Source organism: Crocodylus porosus, unplaced genomic scaffold, assembly GCF_001723895.1.
Source record: "Crocodylus porosus isolate Cpor-Errol unplaced genomic scaffold, CroPor_comp1, whole genome shotgun sequence".
Lineage (NCBI taxonomy): Eukaryota > Metazoa > Chordata > Crocodylia > Crocodylidae > Crocodylus > Crocodylus porosus.
The window spans coordinates 150,818,074-150,836,149 of NW_017728886.1; the positions used below are offsets into that span (position 1 = coordinate 150,818,074).

The 18,076-nt window shown below is 41.4% G+C and overlaps 1 protein-coding gene across 1 annotated transcript in view; it reads right to left on the reverse strand.

Moving 5' to 3' along the window:
* The window catches only part of EEF1E1 (eukaryotic translation elongation factor 1 epsilon 1), a 28,967-nt gene that overhangs the window by 9,855 nt on the left and 1,036 nt on the right, over nucleotides 1-18,076 (reverse strand). Inside the window, exon 2 of the mRNA XM_019543107.1 lies at nucleotides 11,528-11,728. Within this exon, the coding sequence (XP_019398652.1) occupies nucleotides 11,528-11,728 (201 nt within the window). The remainder of the gene's footprint in view (nucleotides 1-11,527; nucleotides 11,729-18,076) is intronic.

The window sequence follows — 18,076 nt, forward strand, 5'->3', positions numbered from 1 at the left end:
TTCTATTTCACAGTCCCAAGACTATTTTTAGCTCTGTTCAAAATCACAGACCCGCAGACAGCTGCAGCTATGGTTACAGCTTTTGTCTGAGCAGGAAAGGCAGGGAGAATAAGCTGAAGATTAGGCTCTGTCTGCTGTATGCTCTGTAAGTCTAGAAAAATATTTTTCTCTTCATTCAACCTTCCCAAAAATCAAGGTGTGTGTGTGTGGCATGTCAGAAAATACCTAGAATAGACACCCCATCAAAAATATGAAGCTGCTTCTTAAGGCCAACACCACAAAGTTTGGCTTGTGGAAGTTTTAAGTAAAAAACCCTCACAAATCCTTTTCTGATGTTTTTCAAATCTTCCCCCCAAAAAATTCTACCATGGGATGAGCTGGGTACATAGCATCTCAAGGGGGACTAGCTTCATTAAAGAAATCTGGGGCAGGGGAAAACAGTGGATAATCAAACATACAATTAGAAACTAGACTCTAATCTAGTTGGTCCCAACTGTTGTTCCCCAATCCCTTGTCTCAAATATACATGGCACAGAAAAATCAAAAAATTATTAGCAGAGAGAATTTACAAACCATCTGACCTCAATAAAAACTACCTCAGTAATACCAACTTGCTGTTCACACAATAACCTCTTTCCTTGATTTTCCCCTATAAATGGAAGTGTTGGCCCCCTAGGTGGGGACCTACAACCTGCAGAGCCTTATTCTGGCTGAGGTGTCGACCATGGGTCTTGGACTAGACCTGCATGTTTCATGCAGTGTGTGGGGCTGGGTCAGGACTTGTGCTGAATGTGGTGCCAGTGCCAGACCATCCCATGTACTGGATCCAGGGTATGGAGCCAATCTGCAGACCTGATCATCTGGGACTTCACCTGACCCCCAAGACTTAAGGGTCTCCAAAATTTTTTATCTTATTCAATCATATTCGACCTACTAAATGGAGCCATTATAGGCATAACGAAACTCTGGAAAGTCAACACTGCAATCAGAAGTAACCATTAAATACAGTTTTAGTTCTGCCTCCCTTCCACTACTATTTTTCCCCAGGTCTCTATTGCACATAATAAGTGTTATACACCATCAATTACAGTATTTTTTTTTTTTTTTTTTTTTTTTTTTCACACACACACACACACACACACACACACACACACACACACACACCACTTTTTCTTCAGTGAACAAAACACTGTCAACACTTTGACAACGTACATTAATAAGCAATACGTTTGCTGGTTTTGCTACTTCCTGAAAGGCAGACATTTAGTTTGGGCAAACTAGTGTTCTTACATACACAGGACTGCTTATATGTTCAGGGTGGGTAAAATAAGTTTGGTACTTGTTTATATTGAATAAATTATTGTTAATGTGTTATTTAGCAAACTAAGTTTTTAAAAAATCCCATTTTCAAAAGAGTTTAGGATGGACAAGTTGGGCTATTTAGACCTGAAAAGTAATAAAGCTTAGAAAGTCAAAATATAGATTAATTCAATACACAGAACTTGTTCAACATTAATTATTCTTAGGGAAATTAACACTTATTTGTTGCCATTCTGCTTCTGAGTATAATTTATCAGCTATTCCCATTCTTGAAAGAATGCCACAACAAAGATTCCATTCTACCTACTTTGTCAGTGCTAAGTTAATTTCATGCATCATAACCACACAATAAGGCTTTCCACAGATGCGGCCACTCCAGTAGCAACAGGGACAGTAACTTCTTGGTTGAAATTTCTAGCATCAGTGATGAAGTGATAATGGTATTGAACTGAAATCTTCCTCAAGCCCTAAAGGTGGTTGGCAAAAAGAATATAAGCTCCTAAATGGACAACTTCCCCTTTTTTAACTCTTTCTTTCAGGCTTTTTGGGGCTGTTCATAGAAATACTAGCTGCCACGTGAGACACCTCATTGTTAGTGTTTCAATCTGTTGGCACTGCAAACTAATTGTATGTATCCAAGTATCTATATTAGTGGTGCTCAACTTTTTGACCTTGCAGGCCATGTGAGGGGATGGCCCATAGCCTGGTTGCAGGCCAGATCAGGACCTCAGCTTAGCACCACATCCTCCCTCCTACATGCCAGAACCATGTTCCTCGGGTTGGCCCCCCACATAGTTTCATAGTTGGTAGGGTTGGAAGAGAACTGAGCAGATCATCAAGTCCAACCCCCTGCCATGGGCAGAAAAGGATGTTGGGGTCAAACAACCCTGGCTAGGTGATCATCAAGCCTCCTTTTGAAGGCCCCCAGGGTAGAAGCAAGCACCACTTCCCTTGGACGTTGGTTCCAGATCCTAGCCACCCTGACTGAAGTAGTGCCTCCTGATGTCTAGCCTGAATCTACTCGCCATCAACTTATGGCTGTTATTCCTTGTTACACCTGGTAGTGCTTGGGGGAACAGGGACTCTCTCACAGCCTGCTGGTCCCCCCTGGCCAGTTTGTAGACGGCCACCAGATCCCCTCTCAGCCTTCTCTTGTGGAGGCTGAACAGGTTCAGGTCCTGTAACCTCTGCTTGTAGGGCCTACCTTGCTGCCCCCTGATCATGCAAGTGGTCCTCCTCTGGACGCTCTCAATGCTGTCTACATCCCTCCTGAAGTGCGGCACCCAGAACTGGACGCAGTACTCAACTGCGGCCTGAACAGTGTCACAGAGGGGGAGGATCACCTTCTTGGACGTGTTTGTGATGTATCTGTGGATGCATGACAAGGTGCAGTTAGCCTTCCTGACCACATCCCCACATTGGCAGCCCATGTTCATTTTGGAATCAATGACACCAAGATCCTTTTCTGCCTCTGTGCTGACTAGAAGGGAGTTCCCCAACCTATAGGTATGCTGCTGGTTCTTCCTCCTTAGGTGCAGTACCTTGCACTTGTCAGTACTGAAGCCCATCCTGTTCTCATCCGCCCACCCCTGTAACCTGTCTACATCTAGTTGCAGCCTGTCTCTCTCCTCCAGCATGCCCATTTCTCCCCACATCTTAGTGTCATCTGCGACATCAAGACTGGGCCCTGGAACTACAAGTGGGGACAGGGTGTCAGATCCAGTGCATAGAGCCTAAGGCTCCCCTTAGGTCCCAAGATTTAGCAGCAAGGAAGCGGTGCCACTGATCTCCTGACACCATATTTCCAGACCCATGAGGAGTGCCATGGGCCAGATGACAGTCTGTGGGCTGGATATGGCCTGTGGGGCTGAACGCTGAACACCCCGATCTAAATTATCCACAGTCTTGCAATTTGTCTTTTGACTTTATGTAGGCTGGTCTCACTGTGACTGGGTCCAATGCGTTACTGAAATTCAGGAAAGACTCTCTCTTCCCAAGTTACATTTTGCTACTTTCCAGTTGTCCAACAACTGCAGCAATTCAAGCTTCATTGTTGGCTACAATGGCAATTAGTGGGACAAAATTTAAAAGAACCTTTGGATGGTCTAAAATATTATCCCCATTTGCTTCTTTATCAACAATAAACCTGTGCCCAAGCAAGTCTTCTGGATCCCATTCAGTAAGGCCACATGCCCACAAGGGACCTCAAGCAATTAAGGTGTTGATTCCAAACATTTTGCAGGTGGACAGTATCTAAAGTCACTAAGCATGCTATACTAAAAGCCATAACACTTGCTGGGTGTATTTTGACAAAAATCATTCATTTAAAATTCTACTGTAGATGGAAGCAAATTTATATAAACTCTAAATAAAAGAGTTTGCTAAGTCGCATCAAAAAGGTCTCTAGCTCTTCCCTTCTAAATAGTTGTGAGGATAATGAATATATATAATTTTTTACATTGGAAGGTCAGTTCATTTGTCAAATTGTGCATGAATTATTATATACAATAAATCAATTATTATTATTAGAAGGTAGGCTGCCCATAGGCCTTTGCATGGGCCCCAGCCCAACTAGACCCCACTGGAATTCCTTGGCACCCTCCTGATCTCTACTATGCTATTTCCAGGTCCTTTGGTGGGTCACTGGACCCTTCTACCCTCTTCCCTAGACCCTACACTGATTCCACTACCCTCTTCCCCAGTCCTTTACCAGGCCTCACTATTCCCAGACCCCAAGCTAGGCCTCTCTAGAACATGCCACTGTGCAGCACCTATAGCCTTAAGGGCTAGTTGTGTGGCTCCATTCCACCCCTACACTACACCCCAAGCCTTGCAGGTATTACTATGTTATTGCTCACCTGCTAGGGCTTCAGCCTCCTCCCTTTTCCTCTTAGCCAATGGACTTGGCTTTGAGGCACCAGCTCTGGTCCAGTTTTTTCAGGCAACACGACCCCGTGTGGCTCTGTGGCCTTCTGCTCTGCCTTGTTCTGGGCTCTATACTCATTTGGGTCTGCCCTTGGCAGGGCTCAAGGCAATCATGTGGTCCTCAGGTACTAATGGCACCTCTGTATACTGCCCCTTACAGTCTCAACCCAAGCCACCAGTATGACCAACACAAACACTAAATCCCTGGGCTGTAACAAACACTAAAAGGGGAAACAGCCATCTGCCCCTTTAAAAGGGAAAACTTTCCCTCATCTCTCAACTAGGATAGCCTCCCCACCCTGGGCTATCCTTGTGAGCTCCCTGAGCCTCACCAGGGATCCACATGCAGCACCACAGTCCCTTCAGGAGCCCAGCTGCCAGGAGCTCTTCACCTTGTGGCTGCTAAGGAGAGACTAGCTTGCTAGTCTGAGCCTCGGGCTTTTATTGTTCCAGAGCCCTGCCCCCTTCCTGTCAGTATAGTCCCCGGGCTACCTGCAGGTGCCTGTTAATGGGCCCAACTGCCCCACTGCCAAAAGTGACCTGCAGCTGCTGCGCCTTGCCTGCCCCACAGTTCTCCTTTGCTGGGCTGCTTCTTCCCTAAAGGAACAGAGAGCCCCAGGCTCTCCATCACAACCTTCTAGTACCAAAATAGTGTATTCCACTGAGCAACATGGCCAGTCTCTTAACATGTATAACCTCTTCAAGAGTCTCAGAGCTCCCACTTCCTTCTGAGGATGGATATTTGGAAATACCTTACATATGTCTCATGAATATATTAAACTGGTCCATACAATTTTATTGTTCTTGTATACACCTTTACTCAAGCTTTTGAGCCTCCAAAAGCAGGAATACAGTGACATTAAAGCCATTGTAGACATACTCAGTCACTGGGATCAGGCACTTGAGTGTATTCCTAATGATACAATTACTTCCTTACTCTATTTACTTAACCTGTTCATGTAACCAGTCTTTACTGTATGAAAAAACACTAGTAAAAAATATTTTAGTCCTAGTCAGTTACTACCATCTTTTGAGGCTACCCTTCAATTTCTATTCTCATGCTAACTAATGCTTAAGCTGCCCAAAACAGGAAATAAAGCTTGTGTACACACATTCAAATAGTCTGGAAGAATTCTCTCAGGTTTGCTCTTGTGGTAGAAAAAAATTACCCAGAGCTGCAGGTAGACATTTAAATGCCAAGGACCTGATGAGTGGACAGCTTGCAGTGCTGACAGTGCAGCCAGGTGAGAGCCCTGTGCACACAGCATGCCTAGCAACAGATTACAGTAGTGCATAGGGTACCCCTGACTGGCTAACCCAGATGGCCCATTGTCAGACTGTGTTGTCAATATATACAGACATCTATTCTACCAGGATAATCTCCCAGAAGCGATTTAACCCTGGTTGTGCCCAGGTTCTCTCTCACACACGGCTCAACATTAGCTTCAAGAGTCACAGAACTGATCCAAAACTTAAAGAGGGCAAGAACCTGGACTTAATTTAGATGAGTTTTAAATACACTGCAGATTAAAGAATTCCACTCGAGGAAAAGAAATTAATGGACAGATAATAGGGACAAGACTTCCGTTTGCTAGCCTGTAGGAAACCTTTAAATTTTCCTTTGATACTGCATTATAGGTCCTTCAGATCCCCATGAAGACAGTGTAAAAGTAGTCCTAGAAATTACTAGACATTTTGCACTCCACATCTGTAATGTCTGCCATGCCTACTTATAACAAGTTATTGAAATGGGCTGAAGGTTTGTGGCAACTGTGTTTTAATCAAATTCCTATGATTTTTAAACATTCTCTAAATTTTTTTTTTTTTTTATCTTGAGAAATAAGGCATTTTCAGGCATCCTCCTACCAAGGGTATAATGGGAAAAGAGGCTCAATTGCTCCTTGGTTTCTTTGCAGAACCCTAGAATAGCTGGACTCATGGTAGCAGGTAATGACAGTGGGTTGGGGAATCTCTGTAGATAATGCATCTTTGAGAACCAGTTATTGTAAAATATGTAATAATTGTTGAGTGACTGTCTATAGATTCTATAGCTGGCAACTAAAAGTTTCTCCTTTGCCCTAAATTCACCTGGCACCTCTTCCATTGCTCTGAACTTTAGAAGGGAGAAAAGTCACTGAAATTGGATAGAATAATCCTTGCTTATAAATTACAGGACAGTGAGTAGCGTCTCAGTCAAAGATAAAGGATGATTCCCAAGGGAGAGGGTAGAGACTTCAGGGTTTAGGAGATTTCCCCACTTTCAACAGGCAGAAGATATTCACTGAAGGGTATAAAAAAAACAACAACATGGCATCATCATTATATATACAACAACCTGTAGCAAAACAGGAGGATTAGTTAGACCTACCCAGAGAAGTTTTCTCCCTTAAAGTCATTTTTAAAACCTCTGAATTGATGGTGCACCACTGCTGCTAGTGACCACAAGACTGGATAAGTGCAAAATATTCAAACCCTTCAGGGGGAACTTGATACCTTCCATTTGCTTCTTCAAACATGGAAGCCCATTCCAACATCCACTCACAAGTAGACATGGAAAACCTGACATGAATCACAGAACATCCAGTAACTTCTAGAACCTTTCACAATGCAGTATTAAGGGAAATTCCTAAAATCTTCCAACAAACTAGCAAGCAGAAGTCCTGTGTCCATTGTAAGGGAAAGACATTGCACTGGAATAAATTTATGTTTTATTTTTATTTTCTGACAATTAAGCTGCAGGCTGAGATACTGACCCTCTTGCAGAGACCCATGTCATCCTAACGAGGTAGAACTGTAAAACTTAACTCTGGCTACATTCCCCCAAGAGTCCAGTAGGGCCAAAACTGTATTTTATAAAGTTGAGCTCAGGTCCATCAGGGTGGATAAAAGGATGAATGTTTCTTACATGGTCTAAAGCTGTACCCGCTCACCAAGAGTGTAATCCATACAAATAATCATTACAAGAAAAAAGGCACATAAGGGATGGTCAGGAAAGGACTGGATAGCAGAGAAGCATGAGAGAGAGAGAAATAGAAGTTTGGGCAGAAATAATCAAATGAAAAGCAAGAGGAGATTCTCAATAGTTATGCTCAGGACAAAAAAATCTTACAGCTTGGATAAAGAGAAACAGGCTTTTAATCATCCATATAGGCAAGTGAATGCAACTGCCATAAGAATACTGGGCACTTGTACACATGCATAAGGAGCTGCAGTGCACGCAGTTGTGTAAGAGGCAAAATGCATGTCAGTGCAGAGAAAATGGTGGTGGCACGCTTTTGAACTAAAACACATCAGAAGTGCTTTACTTTAAAAACACACCACTACCATTTTCTGCATGCTGACATTTAGGCACTTATACAATTGCATGTGGTGCAATGCAGTTTGCATCAGCATGTGGGTGGAACAGACTCAATTAATCGAGTCTGCTCTGAAAAGGCGGATCTCCAGCATGTCACAGGATGAAAACATATAGGCAACCCCTGCTCAGTGCTCTTAATTGGTTTCTGAAAAAATGAGCGTTAAGTGAAACTGAAAGTATTTGATGACCCAAGATGGCAACTGCAATTGTTTTTAATGATCCAAGATAGCAACTGCGAGCGTTATAACAAAACTTGCCAAGCACTAAGTGAAATGAGGTATCAATTTAACACGAACAAGTGTTATAGCAAAACAGCACTAAGTGAAACAGGGTTAAAGTGGGGGTTGCCGGTACGTGTTCCTCATGTCCATAGGTTCCTTATGAATGGATGCAAAGATTATCTACCATTCATTCTCTCGGTGATATGGTCCGTGCTAAGAAAAGTTTTGCTAAGAAAAGTTTTGAAGACTTGTTGATACAGAACAAATACTTTGCAGCAGTGATTCTCCCCCAGGGTGCTACAAGGCATTTGGTATGCAAACACTTCCACCTGATTCACAAGATAAAGTCAGAAATTCCAAACAGGAATCCACAGTGTTAAAAAAAAAAAATTCTGACCTGTTCTGGTCTGAGGTCTTTGTAACATAATCGTTCTATTATTTTTCGCAGCCAAGAAAAGAATGAACACTAAAAGCTGATAATTTCCAAGTGGTACCTTGAGTCTAACAAGGTTGAAAAATACTGCTTTAAAGATTGGTTTTGATGCTATATAGCAGTACAATTCACTACATGAAAAAGATCATTTCACATATTTCATACATTTTGTTCTCAAGACCTAGACAACAAGTTTGGTTTTTTGCTGTTGAACATATTACCAAGCACCAACAGTTTTGCTAACGAGATTTTTCCAGAATTGTTGCATATTACTGAAGAACCAACTTGAGAAGTTATATTTTATAGCAGAGGTATGCGCTGTTTTGGCACATGCAACACAAAGCTGATTTAAATGATGCCTCTATAGGCTGCAGCTGTCCCAGGACTGGCACTGGCGTTCCAGACACATTGTGAAACTAAAATTCCATACTTGTTTACCTGCTGTAGTTTTTCCCCATGCTCTCTTTTGGCACAAGATATTTATTTCAGTGTTAAAGCAGTTTCTTGCTCTCAACTATTAACTCAGTGACAAAAAGAACAAATAGCAGCTGCTATACTAATAAGTTACTCTGAGTATTTCTGCTTCAATACTGTGTCAGGATGAACAGAGTCAAGTGACAGAAACAAACTTTAGGAAAGCTATGACGGTACACTGTTGTTGTTTAAAGTAAGCGCTGCAACCACCGCCAACCTCTACCACGAACTGTCCTTTCATGTGTTTTGATCTTGTCTGGCAATTGTATATTTAAGTTCTCCCTTTGTATTTCAATATTCTGATTAATGTGTTAAAACTGTGATGGGAAAGGTGTCCATGGTGCAGCCAGATTATAACACTGGTCTGTGTTTTCACTTAGAATTCACACCCTTAATTACTTCATTTGTAGACACAAACCAGAACACAGACATCCAAGTATCAACAGTTATACCCACCACACAACAGATGCTTTTATGGCCAATGAATGTCAGTTCTTTCATGTACACTCCAAAACAGCTAGAAAACTAAAAGCAGATATGCATTCAGGTATTCTCAGATTAAATTTAAAGTGGGAGATTTGTGGACTGCAAAAACATGGGATACCAGAGATTTTTTGAGCAAGAATTAAACTAACATAATATACCCACAAAGCTTTGCTATTGTTGCTGAGACTTGTCTAAAAAAATTACAATACAGCTAAATAGGAGTGGATCCAGAGGGATGGTTGCAGTGAGGTTCAACCCTGCCTTTGGCTGTGTTGCATGTGGGCTCTTAGCACAGGGCACGCATGGAGCTGTTTTTGGTGAAGCTGGAGCCGGGGAGTGAACACTGCCACTGCTCCTTTCCACTGTAGCTGAATTCAGCAGGGAGGGGGAAGAACAAACAGCAGCAACATTCAACCCCTGGGCTCAGAAGCCATGTGAAAGCAGAGAATCTAACTAGATCCAGCCCTCATCAAGTAGTGAGCTCAGAGCTCATTGTTTACTCCTGGCACAGCCCAAGCTGGGGGCTACACCTGCTTTGCCCAGCTCCCAGATCAGCGACTACACCTATGATTACAGTATTAAGAACGTATTTAAAAAGGGGCTGCAAAACATGTACATTGTGTACACATTTAGTATTCCTCTTATTTCAAACTAATCCATATTCTAGTTTGTTTCTCCAGCACTTTGCCTTGTCAATCTTACCCCACTGTGACAGTAAAGTCAGTGTTTCTGGTATTTTGATGATTTGGTTAAAGGAACAAGGAAAAGTGATGTAGATAAAAGTTTTTAGTTTCCCTGCTACTTATTAGCATCCAAGCCAAGCAAGTAATACTGAAGGGTTACTTTCCCCTCTCAACAATCCCCTCAGAAGAGAATGGAAAGCAATTTTGGAGTCTCAGAGTGAGAAAATCCTATTAAATTAGAAAAGCTGGAGTTTTAGTTTGTGAATATGAAGATGGGAGTCCTGCAACATTTTCCCCATCAGTGACTTCACTAAGCAATATCTCACATTCACGTTTATTTTATTAACTTGTCTCAGCACCTGCAGTATGTAGGTTGGAATATGTCCCATACAAGGTGGAGGGATTTTCAGTGCCATAGACTACAAATGTCATCTTAGAAAAGTGTAGTACAACAGTGTCTATGCACACTGGGACTTCAAAAAAAAGTCTACAAGTGTAATAAAATATTTTCTTTGCAGACTCAAAGGACTGAAAAACGCAATATTTCCTGAGTATTATAAGCAATTATGTTCTCTTTTACATTCTTTGACATTAAACTCTTCCAAGTAGTACATAAAGCAACACTTTAACCCAGGAATGGACAATTATTTGGGCCTATGGGTTACATAGGGCATTCTGCTCAGCAATCAAGGGCTGGGTCAGCACCCCACAAGCAACAGCTTATCAAAGCTCCCTGTATGTGGGATGGGCCCCTGGGCAGGCAGGGAGCAGTGTTTGGGAGCAGAATGGGCAGATGAGGCCAGGATCACAGGGTGGAATCATGGGGCAGTGACAGCACAGGCCCAAGACCTAGGGCACAGCCATGATCCACTTCCCACAAACCCCTGCAACGGGTGCAGGTTCTGCAAGCAAGGGCATGCAGAAAACAGGTGGCAGCTCTACCCTTACCCTGGCCCCATGCTGTCACCACCCCAGCATCCCAGCCCTGGACACCAACTCCCCAACAGCTTGTGGCCCCATGTTGCACACCCTCCCCACATGGCTCCTGACTGTTTCTCCATGGAAACCTCAGGATTACAGGATGTTGACAGTGCAAGGCCAGGGCAGAGCCACAGTCCACATGCCCCTTACCCACAAAACTGGAGCTTGGCCCCTGCCTCATGCTGTGACAGTCGCTTGTGGCACTATCCCAGTTGGGTCCTGCCCCAGGATGGATGGCTTAGGGTGCCTGTGCAGCAGGGCTAGGGCCAGCAGCAGCAGCCAGGAGGCACCGCTTCCAGGAAATGGAGTCTGGCTGCCATGCCGTTCCAGCCCCACTGTGCACCTGAGGGGCAGCAGGACCAGCTGCACGTTCTATGCCCTGGACTGCCCCCCCATGCCTGGGCTGGACAGGACCGAGGGACACACCACAGGCCATACAAATGCCTCAGTGGGTAATATCCAGCTCACAAGCTGTATTTTGCCCATCCCTACCTTAACTCTATAGCAAGCGACTTTGTAGCTCCTCAGCATTTGTTTTTTTACTAAATTACATCTGTGCACATTAACAAGCTGTGCTTGGGTTGTTAAATGTCCAGTCATTTCAAAATTCAGTATTTTAATGGTACAGCAATTAACTTATCCTTACCTTCAGAATTATTCTAGTATCTTCTTTATTAGACTGGCCATCGACTTGAGTAACTCTGTATTCTAACCACTGCTGAACTACAGCTTTCTCTTCTGCAGTATTTCCAAGCAGCTGCTCTTTCTTAGCTTGTTTAACTAGATGGGTGGCTATAGTAGTCAATCCTATTAGGCTGGGTCCATTGTTTGTTTGAAGAACTGGAGTCTAGGAAAAAAAACAAATATAATTTAAAATTACAGGTATTTTACCAGAAACTAACTTTTCAGCAATTTGATTTAGTGAGATCCCTGTAGATTGTTATTTTCCAAGTTACATTTAGATTGAGAATACACAGATTATTTCTAATTTAATACTACCCAGCCTGTCAAGATCAGCACGATTAACAAAATGAACTACCATCTCTAAGAAATCTTACTTGGTAGCTTTTGACTCATGTTAAATTTCCAAGTGTAAGAATTAATGTTTGCACCACAGAATAAGCAAATATCCAATGTTTCTAGATAATCAGAAGCAAACACTGTCATTTTTTTTTCAATGCTTATTTACAATTATTGCTTTGCAGCTATAAAAACCTAAGAGTTTAAAACATGGCTGAATATAACATTATAGTGAAGTGGGCGATACATAGACTACAGAAACAACATAGGATACCAGAGATTTTTTTGAGCAAGAATTAAATTAACAAAACACACCCACAAAGCCTTGCTAGTGCTGTTGAGACTAATGTTGTTAAAACAGTTTTGCACTACAGTTAAGCAGAGTGGATTCACAGTGTGGCTCAATCCTGCCTTTGGCTGTGTCGCATCCAGGCTCTTAGCAAAGGGTCTGTGTGGAGTCTGTTGTTGTGAAGTTGAAGCCCCAAGGGTAAACACTGACACTGCTACTTGTCCTCTTTCCCCTGCAGCTGAATTCAGCCGGGAGGAGAACAAACAGCAGCTGCATTCACCCCCTGGGCTTAGCAGCCACATGAAAGCAGGAATCCCAGACCCAGCTCTGATCAGCTGGTGAGCTCAGGGCTCACTGCTTACATGCAGATCAAGCAAAAACATACCCCTAAAGCTCTGCAAGTACAGTAACCAAAACTGTAATGGAAAATAAATTGTTTCAAGAACAACAAAATTTACTGCTTCAAGTTTTAGAAAGATTAATTCTGTATTATACCTCTCCATTTTCCATTCTTAAGATTAAGCTGCAACTCAATAGCACTGATTTTTTAAGTTTATATTAAATTTAAAAACTAGTTTTTTTTAACCCTTCAAATAAAGCGTAATCGTTTTCCCCTGTAAACACTGATGAGAATATCTGTCAAATTATTCAACCATTTCTTGTTTCAGTTACCAAACAGTAAATGTTGTTCCACTAGACTAGAAAGAAAAGAAGATGCAAACACTGTTATGAGTAGTCTGCCCTGTGAAGGGATGCCTAAATATACTTCAATCAGTAGCAGTGAAAACTAAGGGAAGCTTATCTCAAGTGTTTCCAATAACATGTTAAAATTTTTATAGATAAAATGTGAGTTCTGTTCAGGGGAATTTACAGCATAATGATAATTGATAAAAGCAACAAACATCAAAAAAGAAAGGCAAAGGAGCACAACAAGGCAACACTTATACATATGTGCTGATAAATATTGTAGTTAGAAAGGACTGCATAAATGTCAAAGGAAAAGCTGAGACAGCAAGAAGATAGGGGTATGTGTTGGGAGACTCCTAAGACCCCAAACTGCTTTGTGTGTCACTTCCTTCTTGCAGACAAAGGCCAGGTACTGACATCATACTTTTACCAGTATAAGTGATCAGAAACCAGCCTATACCCATAATAGAACTTCAGCACACAAAGGCTGGTTTAAAAATGGCAAAACCCAAACTAAGATTTGTACCCCTCCCACCAAAGGAGGATATACAGTCTATTTGCTACTGATCTAAACTACAACACTTACTGAAAACAATGCAACTTAAACCGATTCTGCCTTGAGCTTTATGAATGTCTGTACCTAGCCACACTGATCTCAGAAGCAGACCAGCCTGAATCAAGGACTATTGACAGATGTGAAAACCCCCTCAAAAAACACATGCTTTACTGGAAGAGGTTGAGCAATAGTTCAACCCAGCTCCACAGCATCTGTGTATATCACACAGTTCAGCAGGGGTTTTTGGTACTTTAATAGCTGATTGAATTGGAAAGATTGAATCAGCTATTAAAGTGCAAAAAAGCACCCCCCCGTCCCATCCCGGAAGCACCCAATCTATATGAACATTGGGAAAACCAAGTCAAACTAATGCAAAGCCTCTTCTGGGCATGCACTAGGTAACTTAGTTTAAAGGAAAGCACCTTTTTTATGTCTGTAAGCAGTCAAGGTGATTAGCATGCAAGAAAATGGAGGTTGAAAGGGATGGTTTCAAGCAAGCAGTTGAGATACCCAGACAGATGATAACATCAAATGATGGCCCCAGATAAAAACAATGGTCACAGGTTATGACTTGAAGGAAATTACCATAGAATACAGAAATTTCAATCTGAACTGTACAAAACTGCTCCAGACAAGGGCATCAGTGTGGGAGTCTTGAACTTGTCTCAAATTTGAGGACTGATTCTGGGGGCCTTGACGCCTCACAACCAGTAGTGACCATATCCATGTATTCTCTGATGTATGTAAGCTGCTATTGGTAAAACGTTGTCTGATTATCTCAATATTTTGTCTGAATAGTTCAATAAACTAGTGTACAGTTCAGAGAAACTTGCTTTGCCTTGTCTTGTACTTCCTGTAAATAAAATAAAAGCTCCCACAGTCATTCTGGATGCTACAAAAGAAATAAAAAAGTGTCAGATTATAGTACCCAACAGTGAATTATCAAAAGCTCTGAGTCCCACCTAGCTTTAAAAAAATCTGGAGAGAGAATAAAAGCATGAAAGCTAGAAAAGCAGGCAAGAATTATAACGAATAAAGTGGGAAAGCAGGGTAATAAGAACAAGCCAAGACTATTCTTGTAAAATATAGAAAGTCTGCAACTTAAACCCCCCCTAAACAAACAAAAAACCCACCCATCATACCACTTATTTTAAAACAAAAGACCTATTATCAAGAACTTCAAAAGAAAAGAATGACTAGCCCGCCAGTCTCAAGGTATGACAACAAAGAATGTATAAAAGTTTATGTTTAAGATTGAGAACTGAGCACAGTTGAAAACCAAAACCTCATGCTTCAGTCAACTCTATATTGTTCCTGCAGTACAATTTTATTCCTTCTCAAAGTTCTACAAAAGAGCTCTTAACTTTTCAATCAGAAAATGTAATAGTTTGTGATACACGGAATATAAAAAGCTGTTTTTCAGGCTAAGTTAACACAACACCTAAAAAGGCAATTTTTAATTTTTTTTTTTATAATACTGCATTGTCAGTCATATTTTGGGAGGAGCTCATTCAGCTGCATGCTTTCATAACTTCACAGGTGTGAGGCACAATTAGTGACATTGTTCAATGTCTCACTTTACTTTTGCACTGAATATTTCATTCATACTAGGGGTGCACTGAAAGATTTTTTTGGCTGATGCTGATGGCCGATTCTTAACCAGCCATATCAAAAGATACTGATCTAATAGCCAATGTGCAGCCCGGCAGCTTAGAGAGCAGCGTCGGACCAGTAAAGCTGGGAGGCGGGGAAAGGTAGATCAAAGTCCCTACAGCAAGGGAGGGAAGGGCTGCTCAGTCAGGGCAGAGCACAGGACAGAGCTATGGGTGGCTTGTTTGGTAGGGGTGGGAATTCCCAGATGCTGCCCCCATCCCCCCCCACCCCCGGCAGACATGGTGGGGGGCATGTGCCTCCCTCAACCCGATCTGTCCATAAGGCAAGGGGAGGCTGTCCACTGCAGGCTCCCAGTAATATTCAAGAAAATTATCAAGTACTTGAATATTTCCTTTAAGCCATTCAGATACAAAAGCAAATGCTGAGCAAACATGGTATCACTGGAGGGAAGTATACTGTGCTCTTGTATACCCATCCTTCCCCATAAGAACTCATCACATAATGCAGGCTTTCATTTTCATTACATATTTTAAACAGAACAAAACTAGTAGTCAGCTCCTATTTTATTTGTTAAACCAATTCATAAACTTAAGAACTATGGTGAAATTGTCACAAGCTCTGAATTTAACCAAGTATAAGCTCCAAATTATTTTAAAAACTGTTCTGTATGACACTGCTCAGCAGTAAATATGTAGTCTTATTTTTATGTTATAAAATGGGGGGGGGAGAAATGCACACCATGTCTAAACTAACATTTTTACACATAGCATACACAATGAAACAATATTAATCTAAATAAACAAAATTCCTGAACAGTTGGAAATGGCCACAAACACTTGGAAGCAAAAGAACCAAATTATGCATAAAACACCTGGATGAATGGTATCTTTTAGCCCCACTGTTTACTTTGGAACTTGGGTTAAATACATACTAACATCAAAAGTCTATGCTGGAGTACTCCCTTGGGCTAGGTACAGATATTACACCTTTACTGGTATAAGGCTGCTTGCAGATGTTTAAACAATAAAAAACCCCCCATGATTTACCAGCACATTACTTCAACCTGGCTCTGCCACATCTGTATAGATCAGGCACTTCAGCGGGGCTTTTGGGCACCTCTGGCTAATTGGATTGGTTTTAGCTATTACAGAAAACTGCTAAACCCCCCCACTAAAGTGCCCGATCTTTACAGAGGGCAAGCAGGCAAGCTAACTAAACCGCTGCCTCTTTTGGGCACACCTCAGTGCAGGAATGCATCAGGTTTAAAGAAAAGCACTGTTGTTTTTTTTTAAATGGCTGTAAGCAGTCTTTGTGACCAGAAACCAGTCTATACTCATAACAGAAGTTTAGCATACATAGACAGGTTTAAAGGTGGTAGAACCTGGTCTAAGACTTGCTCCTCCCACCCAAAGGGCAACCATGTGTTCTGCTTGAAGCAATCTGAACTACACTGCTTACAGAAAACCGTGCAGCTTAGATCAATTCCACCTCAGGCTTTCTGAATGTCTGTACCTACCCTTAAACTGTACCTATAGCAATAAAGGGTTCACAATTGTCAAAGGCTGCTATTAGAAGCCTTAAAAGTGACTTAAGCTAATCTCTCCTCCTTTTCAAAGCTTATAGCAGCGGTCAAGAAACTGATTGAGGGCTACTAATGTCTAAGCACTGGCAGAGCTTTATACTTAGAAGCATCAATTATTTACATTACATTTGAAAAAGTGCCTAGCTTTCTTTACTCCCAGAGCTATGCACCAAGCAGAGTACACTATAGTCACACAAATTTCTACTGAATATTACTGCTTATAGCTGCTGAATACAGCCATACCTCCAAGAACAGAATTAAATGTTTCACACTCTGAAATATGACAATTTTCACCCAATTCAAATTTCAATTGCCAGAATAATTTTTGTTCATTTGCCCTTAGATTAAAATAGATGGGAATTTTAATCAAAGATATCAAAACTCAGCAATAAGTTATTTGGAAAATTAAGATCTCCTTCAGAAAAATAAGCATATGGGGCACAAATGTAGGTTGCGATCAACACTGAAGAGCAAGGGAGCACGCTACAACCATACATTAGGATTAACTTCACAATAAAAGTAAGCTGACCAGTGACTGTTTTTATCATTTATCAGCCATTCAAAATTGATTCGAGTCAATATCCAGAAAACTTGAAATGAATGCAATTATGCCAAATGTAATAGGCAACTATTATGAATCACATATTTGGTATCTGTATCTCAAATAACATAATTAAAAAGATAGATAGATTAACGAGGTGAACATTAATGAAAGAAAGCGTGTATTAAAAATAATTGATTACAAGGACGCAAAGAAAAAAAATCATGGGTACCCATTTCGAATGGAATGATTTGAAAACAGAAAAACAAAATGTATCATTGACTTCCATGGCTTGATTAAACAAAGGAGCAAGTTTAAAAGTGCAATACCTACTTCAACACCTTATTCCAAAAAAGTATATTGTTCCTGTTTAGCAAGACCCACTCTGAAAGCAAAGTGAGATAAAACACATCTAAACAAACCCTTAAAACAATCTTGCAAAACCAAGTTGCCAGTCTTTCATATTAATGTCATGGGGAAAAATGCTATTTCTGGGGGCCATTAATCGATGAACAAAACTTGGCAGTCAAGCATATGTGCAAGCACAGGATGCAGTTACGATTAACTCCTCAAAGATCTGATTGAAGGATCAGCACAGCTGGAGAAGAGGAAACCGATCTACAAGCATATTTGTCTAGGGGCATGTTTCTTATTTCTACTATGGTTTTCATACAGCAGATCTATTTCTGCTGTTGCCCATTCCTGACAGTCCTATGTGATTCCCCTCAGCTGCGTTTCCCCCAATCGTGCACCAGTTTTATGCATTGCTGCTTTCCGAGAAGCAGCATCTCCTGCATCTTGGGCCTGGGCTGCACGCACTTTAGGAACCAATTCAAGTGTCTTAGTTTTTAATAATATCCCTGTAAAATCTGTGAATATACACACATGTGCATGCATGCGTATGCA